General features: G+C 56.4%; 10 protein-coding genes across 10 annotated transcripts; 6 read left to right on the top strand and 4 right to left on the bottom strand.

Moving 5' to 3' along the window:
* Positions 1 to 252: 252 nt before the first annotated feature.
* On the bottom strand, positions 253 to 2,289 carry B0I36DRAFT_297152 (FMN-dependent dehydrogenase-domain-containing protein). Its single transcript, XM_046151911.1, has 4 exons — positions 2,015 to 2,289; positions 1,424 to 1,938; positions 857 to 1,357; positions 253 to 740 (listed from the first exon to the last, which is right to left on the bottom strand). The coding sequence occupies exons 1-4, from the start codon at positions 2,160 to 2,162 to the stop codon at positions 414 to 416; spliced, it is 1,491 nt and encodes a 496-aa protein (XP_046007676.1). The 5' UTR covers positions 2,163 to 2,289; the 3' UTR covers positions 253 to 413.
* Positions 2,290 to 3,400: 1,111 nt separating this feature from the next.
* Positions 3,401 to 5,305, top strand: B0I36DRAFT_334510 (NADP-dependent oxidoreductase domain-containing protein). Its single transcript, XM_046155357.1, has one exon. It carries the CDS (start codon positions 3,512 to 3,514, stop codon positions 5,141 to 5,143), a length of 1,632 nt encoding a protein of 543 aa, XP_046007675.1. The 5' UTR covers positions 3,401 to 3,511; the 3' UTR covers positions 5,144 to 5,305.
* Positions 5,306 to 5,704: 399 nt separating this feature from the next.
* On the top strand, positions 5,705 to 6,694 carry B0I36DRAFT_251644 (uncharacterized protein; the record flags this gene model as incomplete). The annotated part of the gene is made up of 1 exon (XM_046150628.1): positions 5,705 to 6,694. One exon carries the CDS (start codon positions 5,705 to 5,707, stop codon positions 6,692 to 6,694), a length of 990 nt encoding a protein of 329 aa, XP_046007674.1.
* A 305-nt stretch (positions 6,695 to 6,999) lies between these two features.
* On the bottom strand, positions 7,000 to 8,301 carry B0I36DRAFT_425120 (BNR repeat-like domain-containing protein; the record flags this gene model as incomplete). Its single annotated transcript, XM_046162310.1, has 2 exons — positions 7,132 to 8,301; positions 7,000 to 7,014 (listed from the first exon to the last, which is right to left on the bottom strand). Exons 1-2 carry the CDS (start codon positions 8,278 to 8,280, stop codon positions 7,000 to 7,002), a joined length of 1,164 nt encoding a protein of 387 aa, XP_046007673.1. The 5' UTR covers positions 8,281 to 8,301.
* A 306-nt stretch (positions 8,302 to 8,607) lies between these two features.
* On the top strand, positions 8,608 to 10,802 carry B0I36DRAFT_297138 (putative sugar transporter; the record flags this gene model as incomplete). Its single annotated transcript, XM_046151910.1, has 6 exons — positions 8,608 to 9,014; positions 9,075 to 9,104; positions 9,194 to 9,739; positions 9,826 to 10,020; positions 10,079 to 10,137; positions 10,223 to 10,802. The coding sequence occupies exons 1-6, from the start codon at positions 8,805 to 8,807 to the stop codon at positions 10,800 to 10,802; spliced, it is 1,620 nt and encodes a 539-aa protein (XP_046007672.1). The 5' UTR covers positions 8,608 to 8,804.
* A 637-nt stretch (positions 10,803 to 11,439) lies between these two features.
* Positions 11,440 to 13,220, top strand: B0I36DRAFT_334505 (uncharacterized protein). The gene has a single exon (XM_046155356.1). It carries the CDS (start codon positions 11,864 to 11,866, stop codon positions 13,049 to 13,051), a length of 1,188 nt encoding a protein of 395 aa, XP_046007671.1. The 5' UTR covers positions 11,440 to 11,863; the 3' UTR covers positions 13,052 to 13,220.
* On the bottom strand, positions 13,221 to 14,517 carry B0I36DRAFT_334504 (uncharacterized protein). The gene has a single exon (XM_046155355.1). It carries the CDS (start codon positions 14,440 to 14,442, stop codon positions 13,291 to 13,293), a length of 1,152 nt encoding a protein of 383 aa, XP_046007670.1. The 5' UTR covers positions 14,443 to 14,517; the 3' UTR covers positions 13,221 to 13,290.
* Positions 14,518 to 14,726: 209 nt separating this feature from the next.
* On the top strand, positions 14,727 to 15,998 carry B0I36DRAFT_334503 (short-chain dehydrogenase/reductase). Its single transcript, XM_046155354.1, has 3 exons — positions 14,727 to 15,360; positions 15,419 to 15,638; positions 15,708 to 15,998. Exons 1-3 carry the CDS (start codon positions 14,905 to 14,907, stop codon positions 15,920 to 15,922), a joined length of 891 nt encoding a protein of 296 aa, XP_046007669.1. The 5' UTR covers positions 14,727 to 14,904; the 3' UTR covers positions 15,923 to 15,998.
* A 467-nt stretch (positions 15,999 to 16,465) lies between these two features.
* On the top strand, positions 16,466 to 18,218 carry B0I36DRAFT_388164 (gaba permease; the record flags this gene model as incomplete). The annotated part of the gene is made up of 2 exons (XM_046161224.1): positions 16,466 to 17,815; positions 17,889 to 18,218. The coding sequence occupies 2 exons, from the start codon at positions 16,466 to 16,468 to the stop codon at positions 18,216 to 18,218; spliced, it is 1,680 nt and encodes a 559-aa protein (XP_046007668.1).
* A 231-nt stretch (positions 18,219 to 18,449) lies between these two features.
* Positions 18,450 to 20,340, bottom strand: B0I36DRAFT_32248 (uncharacterized protein). The gene is made up of 6 exons (XM_046153858.1): positions 19,943 to 20,340; positions 19,640 to 19,871; positions 19,399 to 19,542; positions 19,212 to 19,329; positions 19,018 to 19,110; positions 18,450 to 18,932 (listed from the first exon to the last, which is right to left on the bottom strand). Exons 1-6 carry the CDS (start codon positions 20,123 to 20,125, stop codon positions 18,497 to 18,499), a joined length of 1,206 nt encoding a protein of 401 aa, XP_046007667.1. The 5' UTR covers positions 20,126 to 20,340; the 3' UTR covers positions 18,450 to 18,496.
* Between the last annotated feature and the right edge of the window lie 1,862 nt (positions 20,341 to 22,202).

The raw sequence follows: 22,202 nt of genomic DNA, 5'->3' as shown, positions 1-22,202 counted from the left end.
CAGTATTGTCTGTTATCAGATTTCGTGAATGATACCCGCTGGGCAGTCTGGGGAGGAGCTCGAGTCCACGGTTGGCGGAAAAGGAAAAAGTCCCCGCAGGCAGGGCGAGTGTTGTCCTGGGGAAGGGAAATAATTATGCGGGGTAGAATCCAAAGAACGATCCACCACCACCCATGGTTTAGAGTGGCCCGCACTTTATCAACACCGGCGTATGTTTCCCGATTTTCCTTGCATCGCATTGTTCCTTTTATTAAATCGAATCGTTCTTTTTATTATACGTCTCTCTTGATTTCTTTTTGTATAACTCAAGTATTGATTCTATTTACAGAGGGGCCTCGGCAATCATATAGTTTCTGTTTGAACGACATTGTGGCCGGTTTCCATCAAGATGTACGACTCCTTCTGTTTCGCATTCACAGTCGGGGTTTTGGAGTCCAAGCAATCCAGGGATGTGCCTCGCTGCTGCGTATCAGCGGCTCTACCATGGCTGTATTCACCATCCCAGGGTGTGCCTCATCGACGTCAGTGATGCCACTGAGCTTCATGGATGTCACAAGCTCATCAGTCAGGATGTCGCACACGTGCTCGACACCCTCCTGGCCGTAGTTGATCGCGTAGAGCCACGGACGCCCAATCCCAACCGCTGTGGCGCCAAGCGCAATGGCTTTAAGGATGTCCGTGCCACGATTGAAGCCGCCATCGACATACACCTCGACCTGGCCAAAGACTTCTGGACATGCCTGTGGCAAGAATGAATCCAATGATTAGTACTGGTAACTGCACACAAACAGAGAGCGGCAGGTGGCCCGTCTGCTCGCTGTAAAGCGAGGTTAGGTGCCGACGTGTTTTGACATACCTTGTGCATCTCTAGGAGGGTAAGCATTGCCGGCTGCGTGGTATCGAGCGAGCATCCTCCATGATTACTCAGGAGGATGCCCTCCACACCGTGTTCCGCAGCTTTTTTAGCATCGGCCGCCGTCTGAATTCCCTTTAGCACGATTGGTAGCCCTCCAGATGCTTTCTTGATCCAGGCCAGGTCGTCCCAGCAGAGTGTGGAGTCGATGTACCTGGCCATGACACGACCTAGACCGCCACCCTTTTTGTCATTGGTGGCAACTGCACCGCTGATGGCTGAAGTCAAATTCCCAGCAGCGATGCGCTCGTCCGCCTCTCTTTTCCCTGGCACAGGGGCATCTACCGTGACAAATATGGCTTTTATGCCTAGCTTATGGGCTGACTGTAGTAGCTCCTCAGTCTTTGAGCGCTCCGAATTGACATAAAGTTGGAGAAAGAAAGGTTGCCCGGGAAGTCCCGCAGCGACGATGTCCTCCAGCGGAAACGATGCATTCGTCGATATCTGTGTCCCGAAGTCTGTTAGAAAAGCCCAAGGACACCCGAAAGCTCAAGAGGTGCTACGACTTACTGTCTGGATAATGCCCTTTTCTCCACACCCCTTTGCTATGGCAATTTCGCCGTCCGGATGCGCCAACTTGGCCATGGCTGTGGGACTGACAAAGAACGGTGCGCTTGAGTTGAATCCGAGGATCTTTCTGCTTGTTCTGATTTGGCGGACATTACGCAAGACTCGAGGCCGAAGCAACAGGCGTTTGTGTACCTGCGAGTTTGCCTCAAGGGACACTAGATCAGTTGCGCCAGAGGAGTAAAAGGCATACGCTTTGGCGCTGTAGGTCTTGCGCGCAACGTCTTCGAAGTCATGGAGAGCTATGAGGCTGTGTAGGGGTGGCTTGGGGTGTCCTTCCGGTGTTGGGACCTCTTTGCTCTCGGCCTCTGCCAGATCCTTCGGGTTGACTGGGCAAGGGATGCTGCTCTGGTCAACGTCGCCTCTGAATTGTTCTGGCGCAAGACCCTTGAGAATTCCCGGGGCGTGGATCCTGTTGAACGCCGTGCTTGCGTCGGAGCCTGCGTGCTGTATAATGACTGGTGGCAGGGTCACTCATGTTAGCCTTGCCTGCAGTCCGTGTCCCCCATCGAGGGGAGCATGTTAAACACTCACTTTCGGCTCCTCCAGGGTGTTCAAAGTTGGACAGGTCCAAGACCTGCCCATTAACAACGAGCCAGCAGTCTCCTTCTTGGTCATGCTTCTGGACTTCTTGGAACGAGATAAGGTGGCGACTGCTCGCCTCGCTTCCTGTTGATGCCATGCTTACCACGTAATTTCCCTTCTATGGTCTTTGTGAGATGTGCCAACGGCGGATAGGATCGAACAGGATGCCTCTTTGTCTTAGCCGATCGCGCTCGACAGGAGTCATCATGGGGCTTTAGGCTTCCAGCCAAATCCGGACCAGGATGCCCGTTGCCCAGTCTGCGCTGCTGCGGCAGCATCGCCGGTGCTGAGCGAAGGATGCGGAGGCTGGGTCCGATATCTCGGAGGCACCCTCCGAACCCCAACTGTTGCCCCGCGCGGCACTGGGACGGCCTGGGTTGTCCTTTCCCCGCCTCCGCATTCAGGTTGCCGATGGTGCCCCAGTCTCGCGTGCGGGGGGCGATTGGCAGGGGGCACGCACACAAACTTAAACAGGTACAGTGGTGAATGCGCTGAGGGCCGACGACGAGGACCAAAACAGGTTCTTGGCAAACCTCTCGCAACCTGTTCCACGAGACAACAAGGTCCAGAATGGCGTTCAAGGACATTCATGACAGCCCCAAACTGCCGAAAGCCGCCACATTGGCGCAGCTGCCGCCACCGTTCAACACCAACGAGGTCTGCCAACATATTGGGGCACAAGTCTCTGGGCGCCAACTTCCCATGCTTATAGTCCTTGACGACGACCCCACGGGAACGCAGACGTGTCATGGCATCAATGTCCTTACTGTCTGGGACGAAGCAACTCTGCTGCACGAGTTTCGATCTGGTTGTCCTGGATTCTTCATCCTCACCAATTCGCGTGCCCTGCAGCCAGCCCCGGCCCGCCAACTCATCCGCGACATATGTCACGCCGTCAAGCAAGCCGCGCGCCGTGCGGGACAGTCCTTCGAGGTCGTCTTGAGAGGCGACTCAACATTGCGTGGCCATTTCCCGGATGAGGTCGAGGTAGCAGAGGAGGTCCTAGGAGAGGCAGATGTCTGGGTGCTGGCCCCGTTCTTCGAGCAGGGGGGCCGCCTGACGATCAACGATGTCCACTATGTGGCAGGGCCGGCCGATGAGCTGATACCAGCGGCTCAGACACCTTTCGCCCGGGATGCAACGTTTGGGTATACGCAGTCGAATCTGCGCGAGTACGTTCACGAGAAGTCCAAGGGGAGCATTACAGCAGACCGCATACACTCTGTCACTCTAGACGACATCCGCAGAGGTGGTCCACAGCAGGTGACCGATAAGCTCATGACATTGCCGCGGCGGTCCATTGTCATCGTCAACGCTGTGCAGACGGCCGACATGGACGTTTTCGTAAAGGGCCTGCTCGACGCCAGCCTGCGGGGCAAGAAGTTCATCTTCCGCACCGGGGCAGCTTTTGTGTCGAGCCGACTCGGTATTCAGCAGATTCCTCCCATGACACCCGCGGACTTGAAAATGGACGTCTCGCCCTCAGCACCGGGGGGGCTGATAATCGCTGGCTCCCACGTGCCAAAGACCACAGAGCAGCTCGCCTCGCTCATTGACGGCCGTGGCGAAAAGCTAATCACTATCACCTTGGACGTCGCTGAGCTGCTGGGGTCGCCAGGAAAGACGCAACAAATGCTGCTTAGCACCGCCAACACCGCTGGGGAACATATCCTTAACGGCCAGGATGTGTTGATCATGACTAGTCGTGAGCTCATCACAGGTACCGACGGAGGCTCCAGCCTCAACATCGGCAGTGTCGTGGCCGAGGCGCTCGTGTCGTTTCTGCGATTTCTGGTGCCACGGCCGCGATATGTCATTGTGAAGGGAGGCATCACAAGCTCCGACGCTGCGTCCAAAGGCCTCATGTTCAAGCGCGCTGAGATTTGTGGCCAGGCGGCCTCTGGTGTGCCACTCTGGCGTTGCTCGGCGCCTTCGTGCAAATACCCCAACATACCGTACGTGGTTTTCCCAGGAAATGTTGGAGAACGAGATACCCTCAGAGACCTTGTGGCGCAGTGGGCTCTACCCTCCTCGGACAAGGACGGCGCAACAGAGTGGCCCGCCATGCAGTACCAGAGACTCGGCACCTCGGGCCTGAAGATCTCGCGCGTCATTTTGGGCTGCATGTCATTCGGCAATGAGAAGTGGGAAGGCAGCCCCTGGGTTCTCCCGGAAGCGGAGGCGCTGCCTTTGCTGAAGAAGGCGTACGACGTGGGCATCAACACCTGGGACACGGCAAACACGTATTCCAACGGCCGCTCCGAGTCCATCATCGCCAAGGCAATGGAGGTTTATCAGATCCCGCGGAGCAAGCTGGTCATCATGACCAAGCTCTACTACCCTGTGATGGAGGACGAGCCGGACGCGCGCCCACAGCCCGCTGTGAATGATGGGCGACTGGTGAACCAAATGGGCCTCAGCAGGAAGCACATATTTGAGGCCGTCGAAGGCTCTCTGAGAAGACTGAAAACCGCGTACATCGACGTCTTGCAGCTGCATCGCCTCGATGTCAACACTTCTCCCGAGGAAATCATGCGAGCATTGCACGATTTGGTGCAGATGGGTAAGGTGCTCTACATTGGCGCCTCCAGTATGCGCTGCTGGCAGTTCGCGCGCCTTCAGTACACAGCCAAGATGCACGGGTGGACCACCTTTACGAGCATGTCCGGGCTTTACAACCTGCTCTATCGCGAAGAGGAGCGAGAGATGAATCCGTTCTGTAACGCTGAAGGGGTTGGCCTGATCCCGTGGAGCCCGAATGCCCGTGGACTGCTCGCTCGACCGTGGAACTTCGAGACTGAAAGGTCCAAGAAGGACGCCAAGACCAAAAGATGGTTCAGCTCGAGTCAAAACAAACAAATCGTAAATAGGGTCGAGCAGATCGCCAAGACCAAAGGCTGCTCCATGTCGAGCGTCGCTCTTGCGTGGCTTCTGAAGAAGGGAGCCTGCCCTGTCGTCGGGCTCGACAAAATTGAGCGCATTGCCTCAGCATCAGAGTTTCTCTCGGTCAAGTTGGACGACTCAGATGTGGAGTATTTGGAAGAATTGTACCAGCCTCTGCGCGTGGAGGCGATATAGAGTGCAGAATTACTTGACTGTGCATAGCGTTATCGACTAAAGAAATTGACCGTCTGAGATTCTCTCTGGTTCACCATGACGAGTCCTTCTCGGGCAGGGTCTCCGCACGAACTTGATATTCTTCTCGATTGCATCCAGCTTGACAAATTCCCTGAGTTCCTGGGACCTCGGCTGTTAGGTCGCACTACGAGGGGCCCGGTGGACCCGCTCGGAAGGTAGAAATCGAACTGGCGGAATCACGCTCCGGGCTGCGGCGGCCAGAGTCCGTCTCTGTTACTTATCGCCGGGTGCCCCGCCGAGTCACCACCGGCATTGCGGGCTGCATGACAGACCACTGGAACATTCTAAAGACAGCGTCTCCATAAAAAACACATGTCGCGTCTCTTGCGCTACCAGTACTACACCGGACTGCGGAAACTTTCCTTGTGGTGGCAGCTCATGCTATTTGCCTACTTTGTTCTCACTCATAGCTCATTCTATTATTTGCTTCATCTACCTCCTCGACCAGGACCCAGAGACAACCGCACTGGGACAAGTGCCAGGATAAGCAGCCAAACAGAGATGACTAGAATCCTGATCACAGGTGCCGGGGGGTTCATCGGCCAGGCACTGGCTTCGGCCTTGATGCAGGAGCGCACAGTTGAAAAGATTGTCCTCACCGACGTCAGAGTTCCCGAAATCCCCAAACCCAAGCCCAACGCAAGCAAGCCAGCCACACATTGCCAGGTAGATGCTGTGGCCGCCGACCTGGTGTCTCCCGATGTGTGCGAGCGTTTGCTGACACCAGACCTGACGCACATCTTCCTTCTTCATGGCATCATGTCGGGGGCAGCGGAGGCCAACCTCGAGCTTGGGCTCAAGGTCAACCTGGACTCGATGCGGCATGTCATGGACGTCCTGCGCAATCAGACGCGCGCGCGACCTCCTCGGGTCATCTTCCCTTCGAGCTTGGCGGTCTTTGGGCCTGCGGGGCCTAGGGATGTCATCACGGAGAGCACGATGCCACTGCCACAATCATCGTACGGTGCCCAGAAAGCTGTCATCGAGATTCTACTCAACGACCTCTCGCGCCGCGGTCTGCTAGACGCACGCATCGTGCGTCTGCCCACAATTATCGTCCGCCCCGGGCAGCCCTCCGGCGCCGCCTCGTCCTTCTGCTCCGGCATCATCCGCGAGCCCCTGAAGGGCGAAGTTGCCAAGCTACCCGTAAGTCGCAGCCTTGAGCTGTGGATTTGCTCCACCCGAACCGTTGTCCGCAACCTTGTCATTGCGGCGCTCGGCGTCCAGGAAGTTGCTTTCGGGAACGGAAGCCGCATAGTGAACCTCCCTGGCACAACCGTCACAGTGCAGGAGATGTTGGATGCGCTCGCAAAGGTTGCCGGCTCATCCATCTTGGATCTCGTGCAGGAGGAGTACGACGAGGGCACAGCGAAGATTGTCGGTTCGTGGCCAGCCAGGTTTGACGTCAATCGAGCTTACAGTCTTGGGTTTGAAAAGGATGTGAGCGTAAAACAAGCAATACAACACTACCTGGAGGATTATGGATCCTAGTAAAATCAATGTACCTCGTTTTGCTTCGTATCGAAACAGGCCCTCTGCTCTGCACTTGTTTATAGCTGGATGTAGAGAGCATGCCGGAAATTGATAGTCCCAGTTGCAAATAACTCGGAACATGTCAAGCTTGGATTATAATTTGCTTCTGCAGGTGAATTTGAAACTTTGACTTGTTGCGGTATGATGGGAATTCAATAACAAAAATAGCTGTACTTTACTGTTTAGCGTAACTAAACCATTCTTGCTTATTGCATGTCAAATTATTTCGGACACCAAGATATTTAATTGTACATCATGTAATATCAATCACCTAAGGGCTACAGCAACTGATGAGAAGAGACAAAACACTTCAGGACAGGGTTAACCATAAGAGTACGATTGCTTCCTGGCAACTCTCTCTATGATTCCCTATCCAACACAGCTGGATCTAAAACAACATGCTTGATCTTCTGCCGCCAGAAGGTAAAGGCGATGTGCATAGATCCGTCGGCCGCCCTCGCCATGCTTGGGTACGACAACTCACGGTTCAGCTTCTGCTCGCGATTGTTGGTCATGCAAAAGCCATCACGCTCCTCGAGCACACGCGTCTTCCATGAGCTTCCGTTGTCGTCGCTCCATGCCAAACATAACGGCGCCCTTGGCGCACCCCAAAAGGCCTCCCGGCCGGCGTGCCGGCTGTCCTGGTTTTTACGGTTGTCATCGGCGTCGGCAATGTCGTCATAGAGACCTTCGCGCCTTCCCTGTGCATCTGCCTTGGACGAGTGGTTGTAAACGACCAGGACACGGCCAGATGGCAGCACGTCGAAGCAGATGCCGGCATTGGGGTTCGGGAGCTCGGTCGGTCGCGGGGTGGTCCAGTCGATGCCGTTGCTCGACCTGGACAGGTATACGTTGTCGGCCCATCGGCTGCGGTAAAGACCCAAGTAGGTCTTGTCTTTGAGCTGCCGAATGCCCATGTGCACGGCCCCGTAGCTATCCGGGACCTCGGTCTCGGCCCACGTCCTTCCCTGGTCCCTCGAGACGCGCACTGTCGAGATGTCGTCATTGCCAACCCAGCGCGTGCCAGGCTCGGCACGGCACTTGAATGTGGGGATGGCCCAGGAGCCATCATCGAGCACGACCATGGGCTGCCTGATGAAAGTGCCTGGTTCGCGGAAGAGCACCGTTGGCTGGGTCCACGATACCCCGCCGTCACGCGAGATCTGATGCTTGACCACTGCCGAGTCTTGGTCGCCGGCGTGTTGTGAGGTGAACATTAACCAGATCTCGCCATTGGGCGTCTCAAACAGCACTGGGTTCTGTTCGCTCCTGGACGTGTCAAAAGTCGCCTTTTCCGCTTTAGTCCAAGTGGACGAGTTGGCTGGCAGCCGCGCCAGGTAAATGCTGATGTCAGGCTTGCCCTCCTGGCTCCCGCCAAACCATGCACAGAGAATGTCGCCATTGATCAGCACCAAGAGGTTGGATGCGTGGCATTGGGCAGTGTCGGCGGGCACGAAGCATTCTTTGTGTTCGATGAGTGCGTGTGACTGAATTAGGGGTCCGCTCTCGAGGGAGGTGGCCAATTCGCCGTGCTGATTATCCATGGTGGCTGACTATGATTGACTGGCCTTGGCTTGGGAAGTTCGACATCTGCAATGCACTTGACTGCTTTAAGGCGCTCCTAAGCAGCACGAGTCATTCAATCAACCTGGCCTCGTCATCTGCACAGATCTGCACAAGCCCCGAACGACCGAGACTGCGTCCGGCTGTGGCCCGCTCTGCTCGGAGGCACCCCCCGATGAACTCGGAGGCTACTTCCGACCCTCCAGCCTATGGGGTGCCCCATCTCGTAGTTCGGGGAGCCTCGCTAGAGCTACCTTGAACCCCGTGGGGTACCGCGGAGGACGGACCCATCCTGCCTCCCCTAATTTCAGGCTTCCCCAGATTTCGAGCCACTCCATCCCCTCGGCTTGGCAGGCCATCCATCTGGGTATATATCCATCGTTGCAACACTGAAACGTACCGCTGCTGGCATCCAAGGCCAACCTCGCCTGTTCCGAATAGCCAGCTGCAAAATTAACACAATATCCCTTGCCAGCGCGGTCAAGAGCCCGTCTCGCAACACAACATGGCTGGCGGGACCAGTATTTGGTTTAGCAAGGATGCTAAAACCGATCCCAAAGAGATTTTCAACTTGCGCCTGCTATACCTCGTGATCACTGTCGCCTGGGCCGGCGCCTTCTATGGCTTCGACCAGGGTAACATTGGTGGTATCCTGGTTCTGCCCTCGTTCAAGCACTCCTTTGGCTTGAACGCTGCAAACACCGTCGACCGCAAGGTAAATCCCGCGTCATCCTAAGACTTGTGGCAACTTGTTAACGTGTGTCACATTGCATAGGGTACTATCGCTGCTATGCTCTCAGCCGGTGTACGTTCCAGCCCGTTGCCTCCCTCCGACCAGAAGCTCGCTTCTTTGAAGTCGATCGCCTCGCTTACAATACGTGTCCTCTTTCGCAGGCTTCTGTCGGCGCCATTCTCGCCTGGCCCACGTCTGACATTCTCGGCCGGAAGTGGTCCGTATTCTTCTGGGGCGTTGTCTTCGTTATCGGTGCTGCCATGCAGATGATCTCCAATTACGAGGTCCTGCTCGCTGGGCGTTTCCTCGGCGGCTTGGGTGTTGGTGCCAGCTCGATGCTTAGCCCACAATTCCTCGCGGAGAACTCGCCCAGGTCGATTCGTGGCTCACTTGTCGCGACGTACAACTTGATGATCGTCACCTGCCTGGCCCTGGCTTTCTGGATCAATTATGGCGTAAGCCTGTGGCAGGTCGACGCCAGTGATGAGAGCCAATGGCGGACCTCCATGGCTATCCAACTCATCCCTGGTGCCTTGATGTGCATCATGATCCCTTTCGCCCTTGAGACGCCCCGATATCTTGTCAACCACGGCAAGTCAGAGAGAGCCCTCGACAATCTGAGCAAGCTGCGGAAGCTGCCGAAGGTTCACCCGTACGTGCAAATCGAGTACCAGGAGATGGAGGCACAGGCTCAGTCCGAGCAAGAGGTACACCCCCACTTCTCTCTCCGTTCAAACTGCTGTAACTAGAGGATGGGAAACGAAGTTGCTCATTCAAACACGCTCCTTCCCAGGTACGGCAAGGTCATAGCATTTGGGCTGTTCTGCAGGATATATTCCTTAACGCCAGCAATCGGCGTCGTCTTTTCTTGGCTGTCATGATCTTTTTGTTCCACAAACTCACCGGAACCGACACTTTGAACTACTATGCTCCTTCCGTGTTCGCCATGATTGGCATCCAAGGCAATAGCACTACACTCTTGGCTACCGTAAGTTTCTAGGCCGGGAACGCAGTTGCCTGGACCATACTGATAACATTATCTATAGGGAGTCTACGGCATCGTCAAGGTGGTTACAACGCTCTTCTACGTGGGCTATCTTGTAGAGTGAGTCATCCCTATCTATGTGGAGCCACACGAAAGGCACCGTTCAATGACGGCCGGGCTTGCTACTGTAGACTGCTGATTGTAGCCGAGTCGGACGCCGTATTCCCTTGTTAGTGGGAGCAACTATTCAAGCTTCTTGCATGCTCTACTTGGGCTTGTACATCCGCTTTGCGGGTGTCGGAGCAACGACTACCAGCGGAGGTACACCCGCCGGAGGCATTGTTGGCGTCATTGCCATTTATCTCTACGCGTTCGGCTGGTCCTTTGGCCACTCGGTGGCTTGTTATGTCGTCGCAGCCGAGATCTTCCCCACTAGGATTCGATCGTTGTGCATGGCATTCTGCTTCTTCGTGAACTGGATCGTCGACTACGGCATTACCACCGCCAGTCCCCGCATGCTGGCGGAGATGGCATGGGGTACCTTCCTCCTCTTCGCCATGCTTACCTACCTCGGTGTTGTATTCATATTTTTCTGTCTTCCCGAGATGAAAGGACGGTCGCTTGAGAGTATGGACGATTTGTTCAGTCGATCAATCTGGACTATGTGGAGGCACGCTTACCCAACTGAAGAAGAAAAGGTCAGGCGAGACGTTCAAGACATGATGCGCTTGGGGCAGGAGGAGAAAGCAGAGGTCACAGCGAGCCATGTTGAGCAAGTTCGATAGTGGCATGTCCGATTCGAATTCACAGAGCTACCTACAGATTTCCTGAATTGGTTACCGGAAGTCTGCGGAAACAACAATCACAGATATTGATTTGGATGTTGGCATATTATATCATTAGAGAATACGGTCACGACGCAATGAATATGCCAGAGTCGCGTAAACGAAAGTCCTAAGAAGCTGGGATGGTCACAGCCACAGCCTCTGCTCCGTATAAAGCAAGTGTGTTCGATAACAACCATCTCAGGCATCTTAACTAGACCAGGATTCAGGGAGACTGGCTTTTGGGATTATGACCGTTGCATATGCCCATTGTATCAACGAGGAACAAGCACTTAGTGCTAGGGCTTTTGCCGCGCGAATCCCAGGAGAGAACTACAAAGCTTGCTCCGGTGTTTTAGTCGACTTCAATCTGCGGCAGGGGACGGGACGGGACCCCAGATAACAGGACAGTGGAGATAATGGCGTGCCATTAGCTTATTGTACTCCAAGATTTGGAGAATGTTACCCTGTCGTGGACGATCCCCTCAGGGCATCACATGCAAGGGCTCGGCTCCTCTAGCACCTGCCTCTCTAGGACATAATCACTGTCCTCAGATATAAGCATACCCATTATTTACGTCTTGCTGTAAGTCTGCACGGTAGGAATACGAAGACGAGTTAAGGTAGTCTCATATAGAAAGCACCGTAGATACGAGACTGATTGAACACGACTATGTTTGATCTCTCGGCTTTCCAGGTATTATTCCTTCGAGGTACGGGCGGCGGATCTGGCGCCTCGTTGATCGAGGCCTGCTTTTCAACCATCCCAGTTCAGCAGATAAAGTGAAGGAAGGAATGGTGCCGCTTCGGAGTCGCGGCCGCGGGGTAAGAGGGAACCCGCAGGGGTTTGTTATCTATCCCCGAGTAACAACCCAGTCCGAGGGGACCCTGGTATCTATCCATTGACCGTGCACAGTCGTCTCCAAGTGTTATAATAATAGGGGCCTGACTACGTCAACCAGAGCTCGTCGTGTGCTAACGTGATTGCATCGTCTGCTGAGGACACACATCCACAAGCAATTATGCGCTCGTCACTCTTTCTCGTGGGCCTAGCCCATCGCGTCTTGGCCGATATCTCGCAATGCAAGCTGGCCGCGCCGCCCAATGTCGATCTCAGCCTGGGCTTCACCTCCATTTTTGACGGCGCGCCAAGCACGGGGGCACTCAACGGCTATATGCTGTTTGTGGATTTTCCCGACTACCCAGCCCTTTCCGGCGAGACACCGGAGTCGCTGCGCGATGTTTTCTTGCCCGATGCCGCTGACTGGTACGAAACGGCGAGCTTCGGTCGCCTGACGCTCAACATGTCGGCCGACACCTCGCGCTTCTACCGCATGCCCGCCACGGCCGACTCGTATGGCTGGAAGCGCGGGCTGACGTTCGAGGCGCACCAGGAGTACATCCAGGACGCGATCGAGGTGGCTGGGCTTGACAACATACCGGCCGACGTTGATGTGCTGTATATTACGACCACGGCCAATGCTGCGGCCATCTCCTTCAGCGTCAGCTTGGTCAGCGAGGTGGTTGATCGCGATAGCAAGCAACATGTCGCCCGCCGCGCCGTTACCTTCGGAGTCGACGTCTACAAGACGTGGCACGCACGCACGCTCAATCATGAGACAGGCCACGCGATGGGCCTGCCCGACTTGTACCCATATTCGGGCGGCGCAACGGGTCTGTACGTCGGCGGTTGGGACATCATGGGCTTGATCAGTGGGGCGAGTCCGGATTACTTTGGCTGGAGTAAGTGGTGGTTGGGCTGGCTGGACGACGCGCAGGTAGCATGCGTGGCGGCGGCGGCGGCGGGGACTCCGGCGTCAGTCACACTGTCGCCAATAGAGGTGCAAGGCGGGACTGGCCACAAGATGGTGGTGGTGACCGGAACGAACAACACACAGAAGGTCCTGGTCGCCGAGGTGCGGTCAAGCAACCGCGGCGTCAACTCTGGCTTGGCAACGGCAGGATGTGCTACAGGCGTGTTACTGTACACTGTGGATGTTGGCGTGAGCACGGGCAACGGTCCAATCCGGGTGCTGGACTCGACGCCCGGCTCGGGCGGCTGTGATGGCGACGAGCTGAATGACGCCGCACTGGTTCTCGATGCTCCTGGACGGCCGAGCTCGTTCGCCTTCCCTGAGTTCGGCGTCGTCGTCTCTCTAATCGGCAAGACTGACGACGACATATACGAGCTCGAAGTGGCTGTCCTGTAGGGGCTGAGTCGTTGTGCCTTCTACTCATGACCTGAGATTCAAGCGGTATAACCCAGTAATGATATACTGAGGCGTATATGGGTTCTTCGTTGTAAATGAGGGGCGTACTTCTAGCAGAAGCTTTTGAGTCTGAGTTTTGGCCGAATGATAACCAGCCGTTCGCCTGAGTCGCGTGAGTCGTGTGAGTCAGCCAAGTGGGAGTGTGATCTTTTTGTTTCAAAGGCGTCTATGAAAGTGCTTCATGTGAGAGGAGACGCATCCTTACGTGCTGTCCACCGTTGAACCTTGTCTATCCCGGAGGTTATCAACATGATCGCATGGCCAAACGCATCGACAGCGTCAGGATCGTCTTCGAGAAAAAGCTCCATCACATCCAGGCTCTGCATGAACAAACGCTTCCTGCCAGACTCGGATTTCCTTTCCCAGTCATGTGCCGTCCTCGCATCCCACAGCTCGTTCCCGAAAGTGCAATAGACACCCCCAGGACACCACGAATAACCCTGCGTGATGGTTATGTAGACACAGTGGATAATGCTGGTTGTGAGCCATGTCCGCCGGATGCTCTCGCCAAAGATCCAGAGCCGCCAGGGCTCCAGTGTGGCGTTACTCCGGACCTCCTGCGTCGACACCTGCCACATCTGATCGTTCCAGGCAGAAAGCGTCGCCAGGTGCAGCTCGGCCTGGGCGCGCAGCCGGATGCTGCCGTCGAAGAGGCAGATGACGAGGAGCACGAGCAACGCCTGCACGCGGGCGAGGTGGTCCACGAGGATTGTAGAGCCGAGCTCCAGCGAGGACTCGACAAAGTTCTCCTCCATCAGCTGTTGCAGGCGGTGCTCGATGATGCGGCGTACCGTCGCCTCGGTCTCTGGCGTCTTGTGGAGATACGCGGAAATGGTCGTGTATGCGTCTTGCATCCGTCTAGGCATGTGGGCACGATACAGGTACCGGTGAATAAAGGGGCAGTGGTCATCAGTAACCCACATTCGCAACCAGCTCTGGATAATAGTGACATATGCAGATAGGGTCTCCTCGCCGAACAGGTCAGGCAGTGGCTGAGGCGGAAGGTGAGCAACCTCCCACGAGTCAGGCGCTAGAAACCAATCGGGCACTTGAGGGTGCGGCGGCTGCTCCTGTGCAGAGATGTCCGCCGGCTGGAGAGGAACATCCGCGGCTGATGGTAGGGGCATCTCCAGGTGCGGCTCACCCGCCGACGCGCGTGCCGGCGGGTAGAAGCACTCCAGCCCTCGATGGTCGCATCGACGGCAGCGTGGAACCTGCTTGGAGCATTTGCGCTTGGCTCCGGTGCACGCGGTACAGGCCCTGCGCCAGACAGCTGGCGACGGCTCCGAGGACGGCGACGGTTCCAAGGACGGCGTCTCGGTCTCGTGCATGGTCGGCCCCGAGATGTGAGGAGCTGGAGTCGGCAGTGTTGGAAACGGGACTGGAAGCCAGGTGTTGTCTGTCGTTCCATGGGAGGAGATGAGAGCGGAAAAAAGCGGGTTTCCCACCCTCCGCTTGCACAGCCCTTCGCTCCGCCGGGCGTAAACAGTGTGGCCGCCGCTTCGGGGTTGCTTACAAAGGGAGCGGGGGATGCCTTGGGGGCGGAGAAAAGCGGGTTTCCCACTCTGCATTTGTAGGGCCATCCCTCCGCTGTCCGCAAAGACTGCGGCCGTCGCTGCCCGCATTGCTTACACATGGGACGGGAAGGAGAAGGTTCTGACGAGGCCGGGTCCCAGAGGACAATTCACCCATAACTATATAAATATGGTGCTCTCCTTAGAGGTTAGAGGGATAATTCAACCAGCCATTAGCAGAGCAGTCCCTTTGAGTAACCACACAGACCACACAGCATCATGGCGCACTTCACAAAGATTTACCACCAGGCCTCTTACTCGGCCATCTCGCCGGAAAACCCATTGAACAGTCAGGTCGGCCGCACTGTTGTCATCGCAGGCGCATCGACCGGCATCGGACGCTCCATCGCGCAGTCGTTCGCCAAGGCCTCCGCTGATCGCATTATTTTGCTTGGTCGCACAGAATCAACTCTCAACGCCGCCGCTGCAGCCCTGCCTCATGCTGATGCTCGAGTCTGCGATATCTCATCCGAGTCGGACATCACGAACCTTTGGCAACGACTTCGCGACGAGGGAATCCATGTCGATGTCCTCGTGCTCAATGCTGCGCTGATCATTCCGGGAAGTCTGACTTCGAACATGAATGGCATCTGGGCATCGTTTCGGACGACAGTGCTGGGGAATATGAGGATGGCCCAATCCTTTGTGGCTCAGATGGGAGAAAAGCCCGGCCATGTGAGAACCAGAATCCCACGTGCAAGCCTGAGGGTCAAGTAACTAAACAGGAAGATAGGCTCTGGTCAACATCTCGTCATTCATGGCGCACTCCAACCCGGCCCCAGGCCAGGGGTCGTACTCGGCAAGCAAAGCCGCGTTCGCGTCACTGCTCCAGCACCTTGCCGAAGAAATCCCTTCCAGCAAAGCAACCATCATCAACGTTCACCCCGGTGCCATCTTCACTGAGGCTGCTGACGAATACGGCCTTACAAGGGAGTCCCTGCCCTGGGACGATGGTATGTTCTCCCCGGCTGTCCTTTCCGCACACTTCATTCTCGCGTGGCTAACACTGACCGCACGTACAGAGAATCTACCCGGCGATTACAGTGTCTGGGCTTCCACTCCTGCTGCATCGTTCCTGCATGGCCGTTTCGTGTGGGCAAACTGGGATGTAGAGGAGTTGATCGAGCGGAAGGCAGAGATAGAAGCCGACGAGGGTCTGTTGAAGGTCGGCGTGCAAGGGGTTGAGCATGTGGACATCAGAAACATCTTCACCAAGGTCCCGGACAGAAAGGCTTAAGCAGAGATGCTATTGCATCAACGACTGAGAGGGACGAGCACAAATAGAAAATCTAGATCTCGAGAGAAATAACAAGTTCCTATAGAATTGTGTTCGCTAAGCAGGTGAAGCTGGGCGGGCTAATAGTTTAAGGACGTGAATTGAGAAAAAAATCTAAAATGTGTGAATGAGAACCATGAGTGTGCTGGAAAGGAGTTGGGGTCAATTCCAGCCGGCTGCATAATGACATCAGTCTCACTCTGCAGCCCACAAAATTTAGTTCCGGACATAGTGGAAACCACAACAGAACCAATGGAAATGCTTGGCATCCCTGATCAAACGGCCTGGCCAGCAGCGCTCTTAGGGGTCGCGGCGACCAAAGGGAATGACCAAGCGAGCGGCGGGGGTTTGGCTCCTCACAAGCATTCCCTCGAGGTTGATCGCCCACCTTTACTCCCCCCTGAAGCTGTAGCACAAGGACAAGGCCATTGACAATCAGAAAGCAGGCGACACAGGGAAGACAGCTTGCTCCTAGCCGCGCTTGGGTGAATTGATAGCGCCAAGATGGAAGCATCCAACGGCTCCGGCAGCCGACGCCCCCGCACGAGCATCAACGAGAATGACTCGGCCGCCCTGGCGCGCCTTGGCGTCCAGCAGGAGCTGGAACGCAACTTCTCGACGGTGTCGATGCTCGGGCTGGCCTTTGCCATTCTCAACAGCTGGACGGCCCTCTCGGCCTCATTGTCCTTGGCCCTGCCATCGGGCGGGCCCAGCGCCGTCCTGTGGGGGCTCATTGTCGCTGGCGTCTGCAACCTCTGCCTGGCGGCCTCGCTGGCCGAGTTCCTGTCCGCCTACCCGACTGCGGGCGGGCAGTATCACTGGGCCGCCATCGTGGCCTGGCCGGCTGCCGCGCGCGCCGCGGGCTTCGTCACCGGCTGGATCAACGTCGCCGCCTGGGTGTGCCTGACCGCGACCGGCGGCCTGCTGGGCAGCCAGCTCGTCGTGGGCGCCATCGCCCTTGTGCACCCGGACTATGTGGCCGCGCCCTGGCACCAGTTCCTCATCTACATCGCCTACACGCTCGCGGCGCTGCTCATCAACGCCACGGCGTCTCGTCTACTCCCCGCCTTCACCAAGGCCGCCTTCTTCTGGTCGCTGGCCGGCTTCGCCATCATCAGCATCACCGTGCTGGCGTGCGCGCCGGTCCGTGGTAGCGGCTTCCGCAGCGGCGCCTTCGTGTACGGCGCCTTCATCAACACCACTGGGTGGCCCGACGGCCTCGCGTGGCTGCTGGGCCTGCTGCAGGGTGCTTTTGCGCTCACGGGCTTCGACGCCACCATCCACATGATCGAGGAGTTGCCAAGCCCGCAGCGGGACGGCCCGCGCATCATGCTGTGGTGCATCGGCATCGGCATGTTCACGGGTTGGGTGTTCCTGAGCTGCCTCCTCTTTGTCGTCGACGACGTCGACAACGCCATCGCCTCATCGGCCGGCCCGCTCCTGTACATCCTGCATGCCGCGACGGACAGCACGGCCGGCGCCATCTGCCTGCTGATGTTCCCGCTGGTGTGCATGCTATTCACAACCACGTCCATCATGGCCACGTCGAGCCGCATGAGCATGGCCTTTGCGCGAGATCGCGGCCTGCCGTTCAGCAGGCTATTTGCCAAAGTGAACCGCCACCTGGGCGTTCCGTTGTACGCCCTGCTGTGGACCACAGCATGGGTCATCATCTTTGGCTGTGTCTTTCTCGGGTCTTCTGACGCCTTCAATGCCATCGTCTCGGCAAGCGTTGTGGCATTGGGAGTCACGTATGCTATCCCGCCGACGATCAACTGCCTGAGACGACGACGGATGCTCCCAGAGACTCGACCTTTCAAGCTGAATGGTTGGGTAGGCTGGACGGTCAACCTGGTAAGCCAAGGCACCCGCAGACACTATATCATTCGCTGGATTCTTTATTGATTTGAGCTTGCTGTACACATAGGTTGGAATCGCCTGGACAGCTCTGACTACCGTTCTCTTCGTCTTTCCTGCCGAGATCCCCGTGACGTCCACAAACATGAACTACTGCGTGGTTGCATTCGGCGTCATTCTCATCATAGCAGTTGTCCAATGGATCATTGATGGGAGGAAGAACTACAAGGGCCCGCAAGTCGACATCGATGCTATGAATCAGGGGGAGATTGTCGGCGCCACTGGAGCCACCCTCACACTGCCCGGGAGCGCCCAGGCTGCTGCTAATGGCAGTGCATTGGACGTGCATTCGAAGGACTCGGGCACTGAAGATCCGCCTGCGGAGAGACAGCAGGCCTGAGGATAGGCATGTTGATGACTGTGCTCAACCTTCCACCGACTCGCTCAAGTGTTGCATAAATTGCCCACTTCCACCCCCTGCGGCTACTTCTGCTAAGTTGCAGGTCTCTTTGCTTTTCTTTCGCGCTTCTAGACTACCCTATATACGAGGACTGGTCTATATTTTCATTAGGCTCGTTGAGTAAATAGCTTTCACACATGCTTCCGTGTAAATTTCCTTTGTTATGATCAGATCGATCACTGATACAAACATTGCTCCCCGTGAAGCTGCCCTGCTGCCTAAACGTCACTTCTCTGAATCGCGATTTCGACGTGCTTCGTGATCCCGCCTGTCACTCTGTGGCTACCCGATGACGCCAAGATTTCCTCCTCACTGCTGTTATTCTCCAATCCGTAAGCCGTCCTCGAGCTACTAATCACAGGAGCGTTGTTCTTCAAGCTTCCTTTCCACTCTCGGGCCATATCCATCGCATAGACTTCGGCTTCGCGCTGTTTTCGATATCCATGCTTATGGACAGAGCCGCGGCCTTGTCTGTTGCTGCTGACGTTGCTTATCCCGGCTGCATCAGCACCTTCCGTATCAGCAGCGGCTGAACGAGAAGAAGACCCCCCCGACCGGGAGCGGAAGCGGGAGGCGGTGCTTTCTAGCCAGCCTGAGAACAAGGGGCGCAAGGTTGGAAGCGAAGCGGCGATGATTCCTAGGTTGAGCTCGACCCTGTTGAGTTTCGGGTTAGCAAGTGGCATGCAGAAGGATGACCTCCGCCACGTTTGGCGGTGTCGATTGAATGTGAGAGGCATACGAGTTCCACACATAAAACTTCAGCGACCAAGAGTCGCTGATCTGAGCCGGCACGTTGGCAAACACGGCGCGGACGATGGCAGCGGCAGTGGCACTAGTTGGTCGCAAGAAGTGACAATCAGTACTCCAGTCATTCGCGCAAACTGTGGCCATTTCATGGGCCACAATGGACAGGATTAGCAAATGCTGACTCACAAGAAGCCAATGAATAGCACGCCAAGGAGCGATGCCTTGGTCTGGATATTAACTCTCAGGGTGATGATCGTTGGCAACGGTAGCAGAACGAGGGTGGCGTCGGTGACGATGTTGATGGCTATCCGCGACTCGGTGTGGTTAGCTCTTTACTCCAAGGAGGTCTGCTGACGACTTTGCACAAACATACAGGCGTTGAGGTTTGCGATGATTAGGAATTTATCAGTAGGTATGCAAACCCCTGGCGGTCGTTCGATAGCCCAAATGTAATACCTCGGCCAGCATCGAAAGATAAGGGGCGCTTCGGTAGATATGGTAAAGATTATAATAAACGCTACATGGCGCGAGTGCCGGTTGGGTCAGTAAGACTCGTATAGGCGGCAGAAATGGGTTGGCCGCATAAATTCCAAGGACAAATACCAGAGGCATACCAATAAGAAATTTGAGGAATCTCCGGTACCACCGACCGAATAGGAAGCGCAGAAGGGCGAGGCAGACCGAGATCTTGACGACGCTGACCCCCGTGATGTTGATGACAAGAAGGATGTGTTCCCAGTGCTGTAGAGCCTCCCACTCCTCGGGCACGCCGAGATCCGATGTGTAATGACCACCGCCATTAAGAATGACCCCCACGAAACATACGAGAACGCCTATAGAGAAGAGCTGTAATACATAGCCAGGACGGATTAATCCAAGGCTGGCCGGGCGAGTGCAGGGAGGAATAGACCACTTACAGCCGACAACAAGATGAACCAGTCATCCCAGCTAAATGTCTTGAGGACCGTTCGGCGAACCCAGACGCGCAGCGCGACGACGGACAGCGCGAATCCGGTAAGGAAACCCTGAACCCCCATGATCGTAGCATGGTTGTTGGGCCTGCCCTCGACAGGTGGTTGCGGATTTGGCCTCGTAGACATGATGCCTGGCCTCGCAGAGTGGAACTTGCATCGACGGACTGCATGTGGAGATCAGGAAGTTGGCAGCCGGGTTTAAACACCAAAGGAATGGGGCAGAGGGCCAAAGTTTTCAAGTCCTTTTGGGCACCGGGAGGGACCGCCACGGACGCCACGCTGCAAGATGCGAGTCACGCGAGGACACGGACCCGAACTAGCCTCGGACCGCCGCACGGGACAGCGAGCACAGACTTTCTAAGCTAGCTTGTGTGATCGCTCCTGGGTTTCTCCAGCTCGCTCAGCAAGGGCTCAGCAACTTAACTTTGGCGGGCTGCGGCACTGTCGCTCTAGCTGTCGCCGCTAATGCAATCGTGTCGATCCCCGCTTCGTGTGAGGCGTGGTCCTCCCAGTCCACCCTTTTCTAGAAGCGCGGAATAATGGGACAAGCCGTCGTTCCCCGTAAAGCCTCAAACGCCGGCGCCCCATACAATGCGGCGCGCAATCACGGGGATCTGGCACGCACCTAACTCAATGAAGAAGCTGGACAGGGTGGATAGAACCATGGCGCATCCTCCGACACTTGGCTTGGAGCTGCCCCCAAAAGTGACAGGGTACTTGCGGCTGTCCCAGTTGCCCCTGACCGAGACGGCTGAGGAGATTTGCAGCATTTGTTGTCCTCTTTCTCGAGCCGCACTAGTTTGCTCTGTAGGGGGGATTGTTCTGCAATGCGCCAACCAGGGCGCCACACCTGCCGAGGATGATCTCACGCGTCACCTCTCTCATTCGTGGGCTAGTCACAGCTGAAGCTACCATTGCTGCACGGCACGAGTCACGCATCTGCCCATTAGCCCTGAGTGCACCATGACATGTGTGGCTGGAAGAGCGTCGTCTCGTTTCCGAGCTTGCCAAAAGCAGTGTTGCGACACACAGGTTTGACACGGTCGAACGCGACGAGTCGCTCTGCAGATGAAGCAGCCAATATAGGCTGAATCCACCTGGGGCTGATCCAGGATGGTTGATATGTTGTGGTGCGGGGCAAGTTCTTCCCTGGCAACCCCCGAAATTAGGGGAAGCTGGGGAAGCTGGGGATAGTGGGCCAGGCTCCATTGTGACGGAATGCACTGTCGCGGCCCAGGAGTGGGTACCGAAACTATAATTCGGGGGCGCCCGGGCGGCAGCCTTGCCGATGCCTTCCCAAGCGATTACGGGGTCCCTACGTGGCCCTATGCCCCGTGTTCAAACGAAGTGAGAACTAGGGTGTCAAGGTCCGGGAGTGTACGTTGTCGGCGTGGACTGAAGCGGCTCATGCCTCGACACGGCGCGGGGCGCGGGTGGCGGAGCTCGGCGTGGGGAATGCTCCCTTTGTGAACGGGGACGTATTTGACCTCGAGGCTGCGGTGCTCCGCTTGCCTGAAGATGACATGAAGACAACGTTCCTCGGGTAAAATGTCGAACAGCCCGGTCGCGGCTCTGAGCCGCTGCTCGACGTGGTCTCGTGTCCCTGGATGCTCAGCGACCCCGCGCCGTCGCTGCGGACGCCGGCGGTCGGCAATATGCACGCGATGACGAAGAAGCTCGTTCAACCTCCTCAAGAAAGATACAGGGATGTTATTGCAGCAAAAGGAAGAAAGGAAGGGGGGGGGGGAGGGGTGGAGGAGGAGGAGGCATTATTGCGGTGCGGCCAGGGAGGGCGAGATGCAGTCTCTTCTTGGCCTACCCCAGGATCTCGCGGCGTCGCGTCTTGTTCATCGTCCTGTGCGCGCCGAATACCAAGCATAGCGTGGGCTTCGCGGGCAAGTAGCCATGGATACCGGGTGCTTCTCGCGGGAGCAAGTCAACATGTCTTGCACGCCGAACGGGTGGGTCGAGGCGGCGGAGAAGCAGGCGTGGAGGTGCCCCGATGGTGACGATGACGGAGAATAAGAACTTGTCGTTGGGCAAGCGAGAGGTGGGATATTTGGGAAATCATAGTCTGACGTCGCCAGATCTCGGTCGCGGGACAGTCGACCGATAGCCGTGCTGTTCAACCGTATGCACAGTGATTAAGTGCAGGCACCGCCGTGTCTTCTCATCAGGGCCTCATAGCCGAGTGTCCCCTTCG

This window comes from Microdochium trichocladiopsis (assembly GCF_020744255.1).
Source record: "Microdochium trichocladiopsis strain MPI-CAGE-CH-0230 chromosome Unknown B0I36scaffold_10, whole genome shotgun sequence".
NCBI lineage: Eukaryota > Fungi > Ascomycota > Sordariomycetes > Xylariales > Microdochiaceae > Microdochium > Microdochium trichocladiopsis.
The sequence above is the reverse complement of the archived record's forward strand: the minus strand, read 5'-3'. Positions and strand labels throughout refer to the sequence as shown.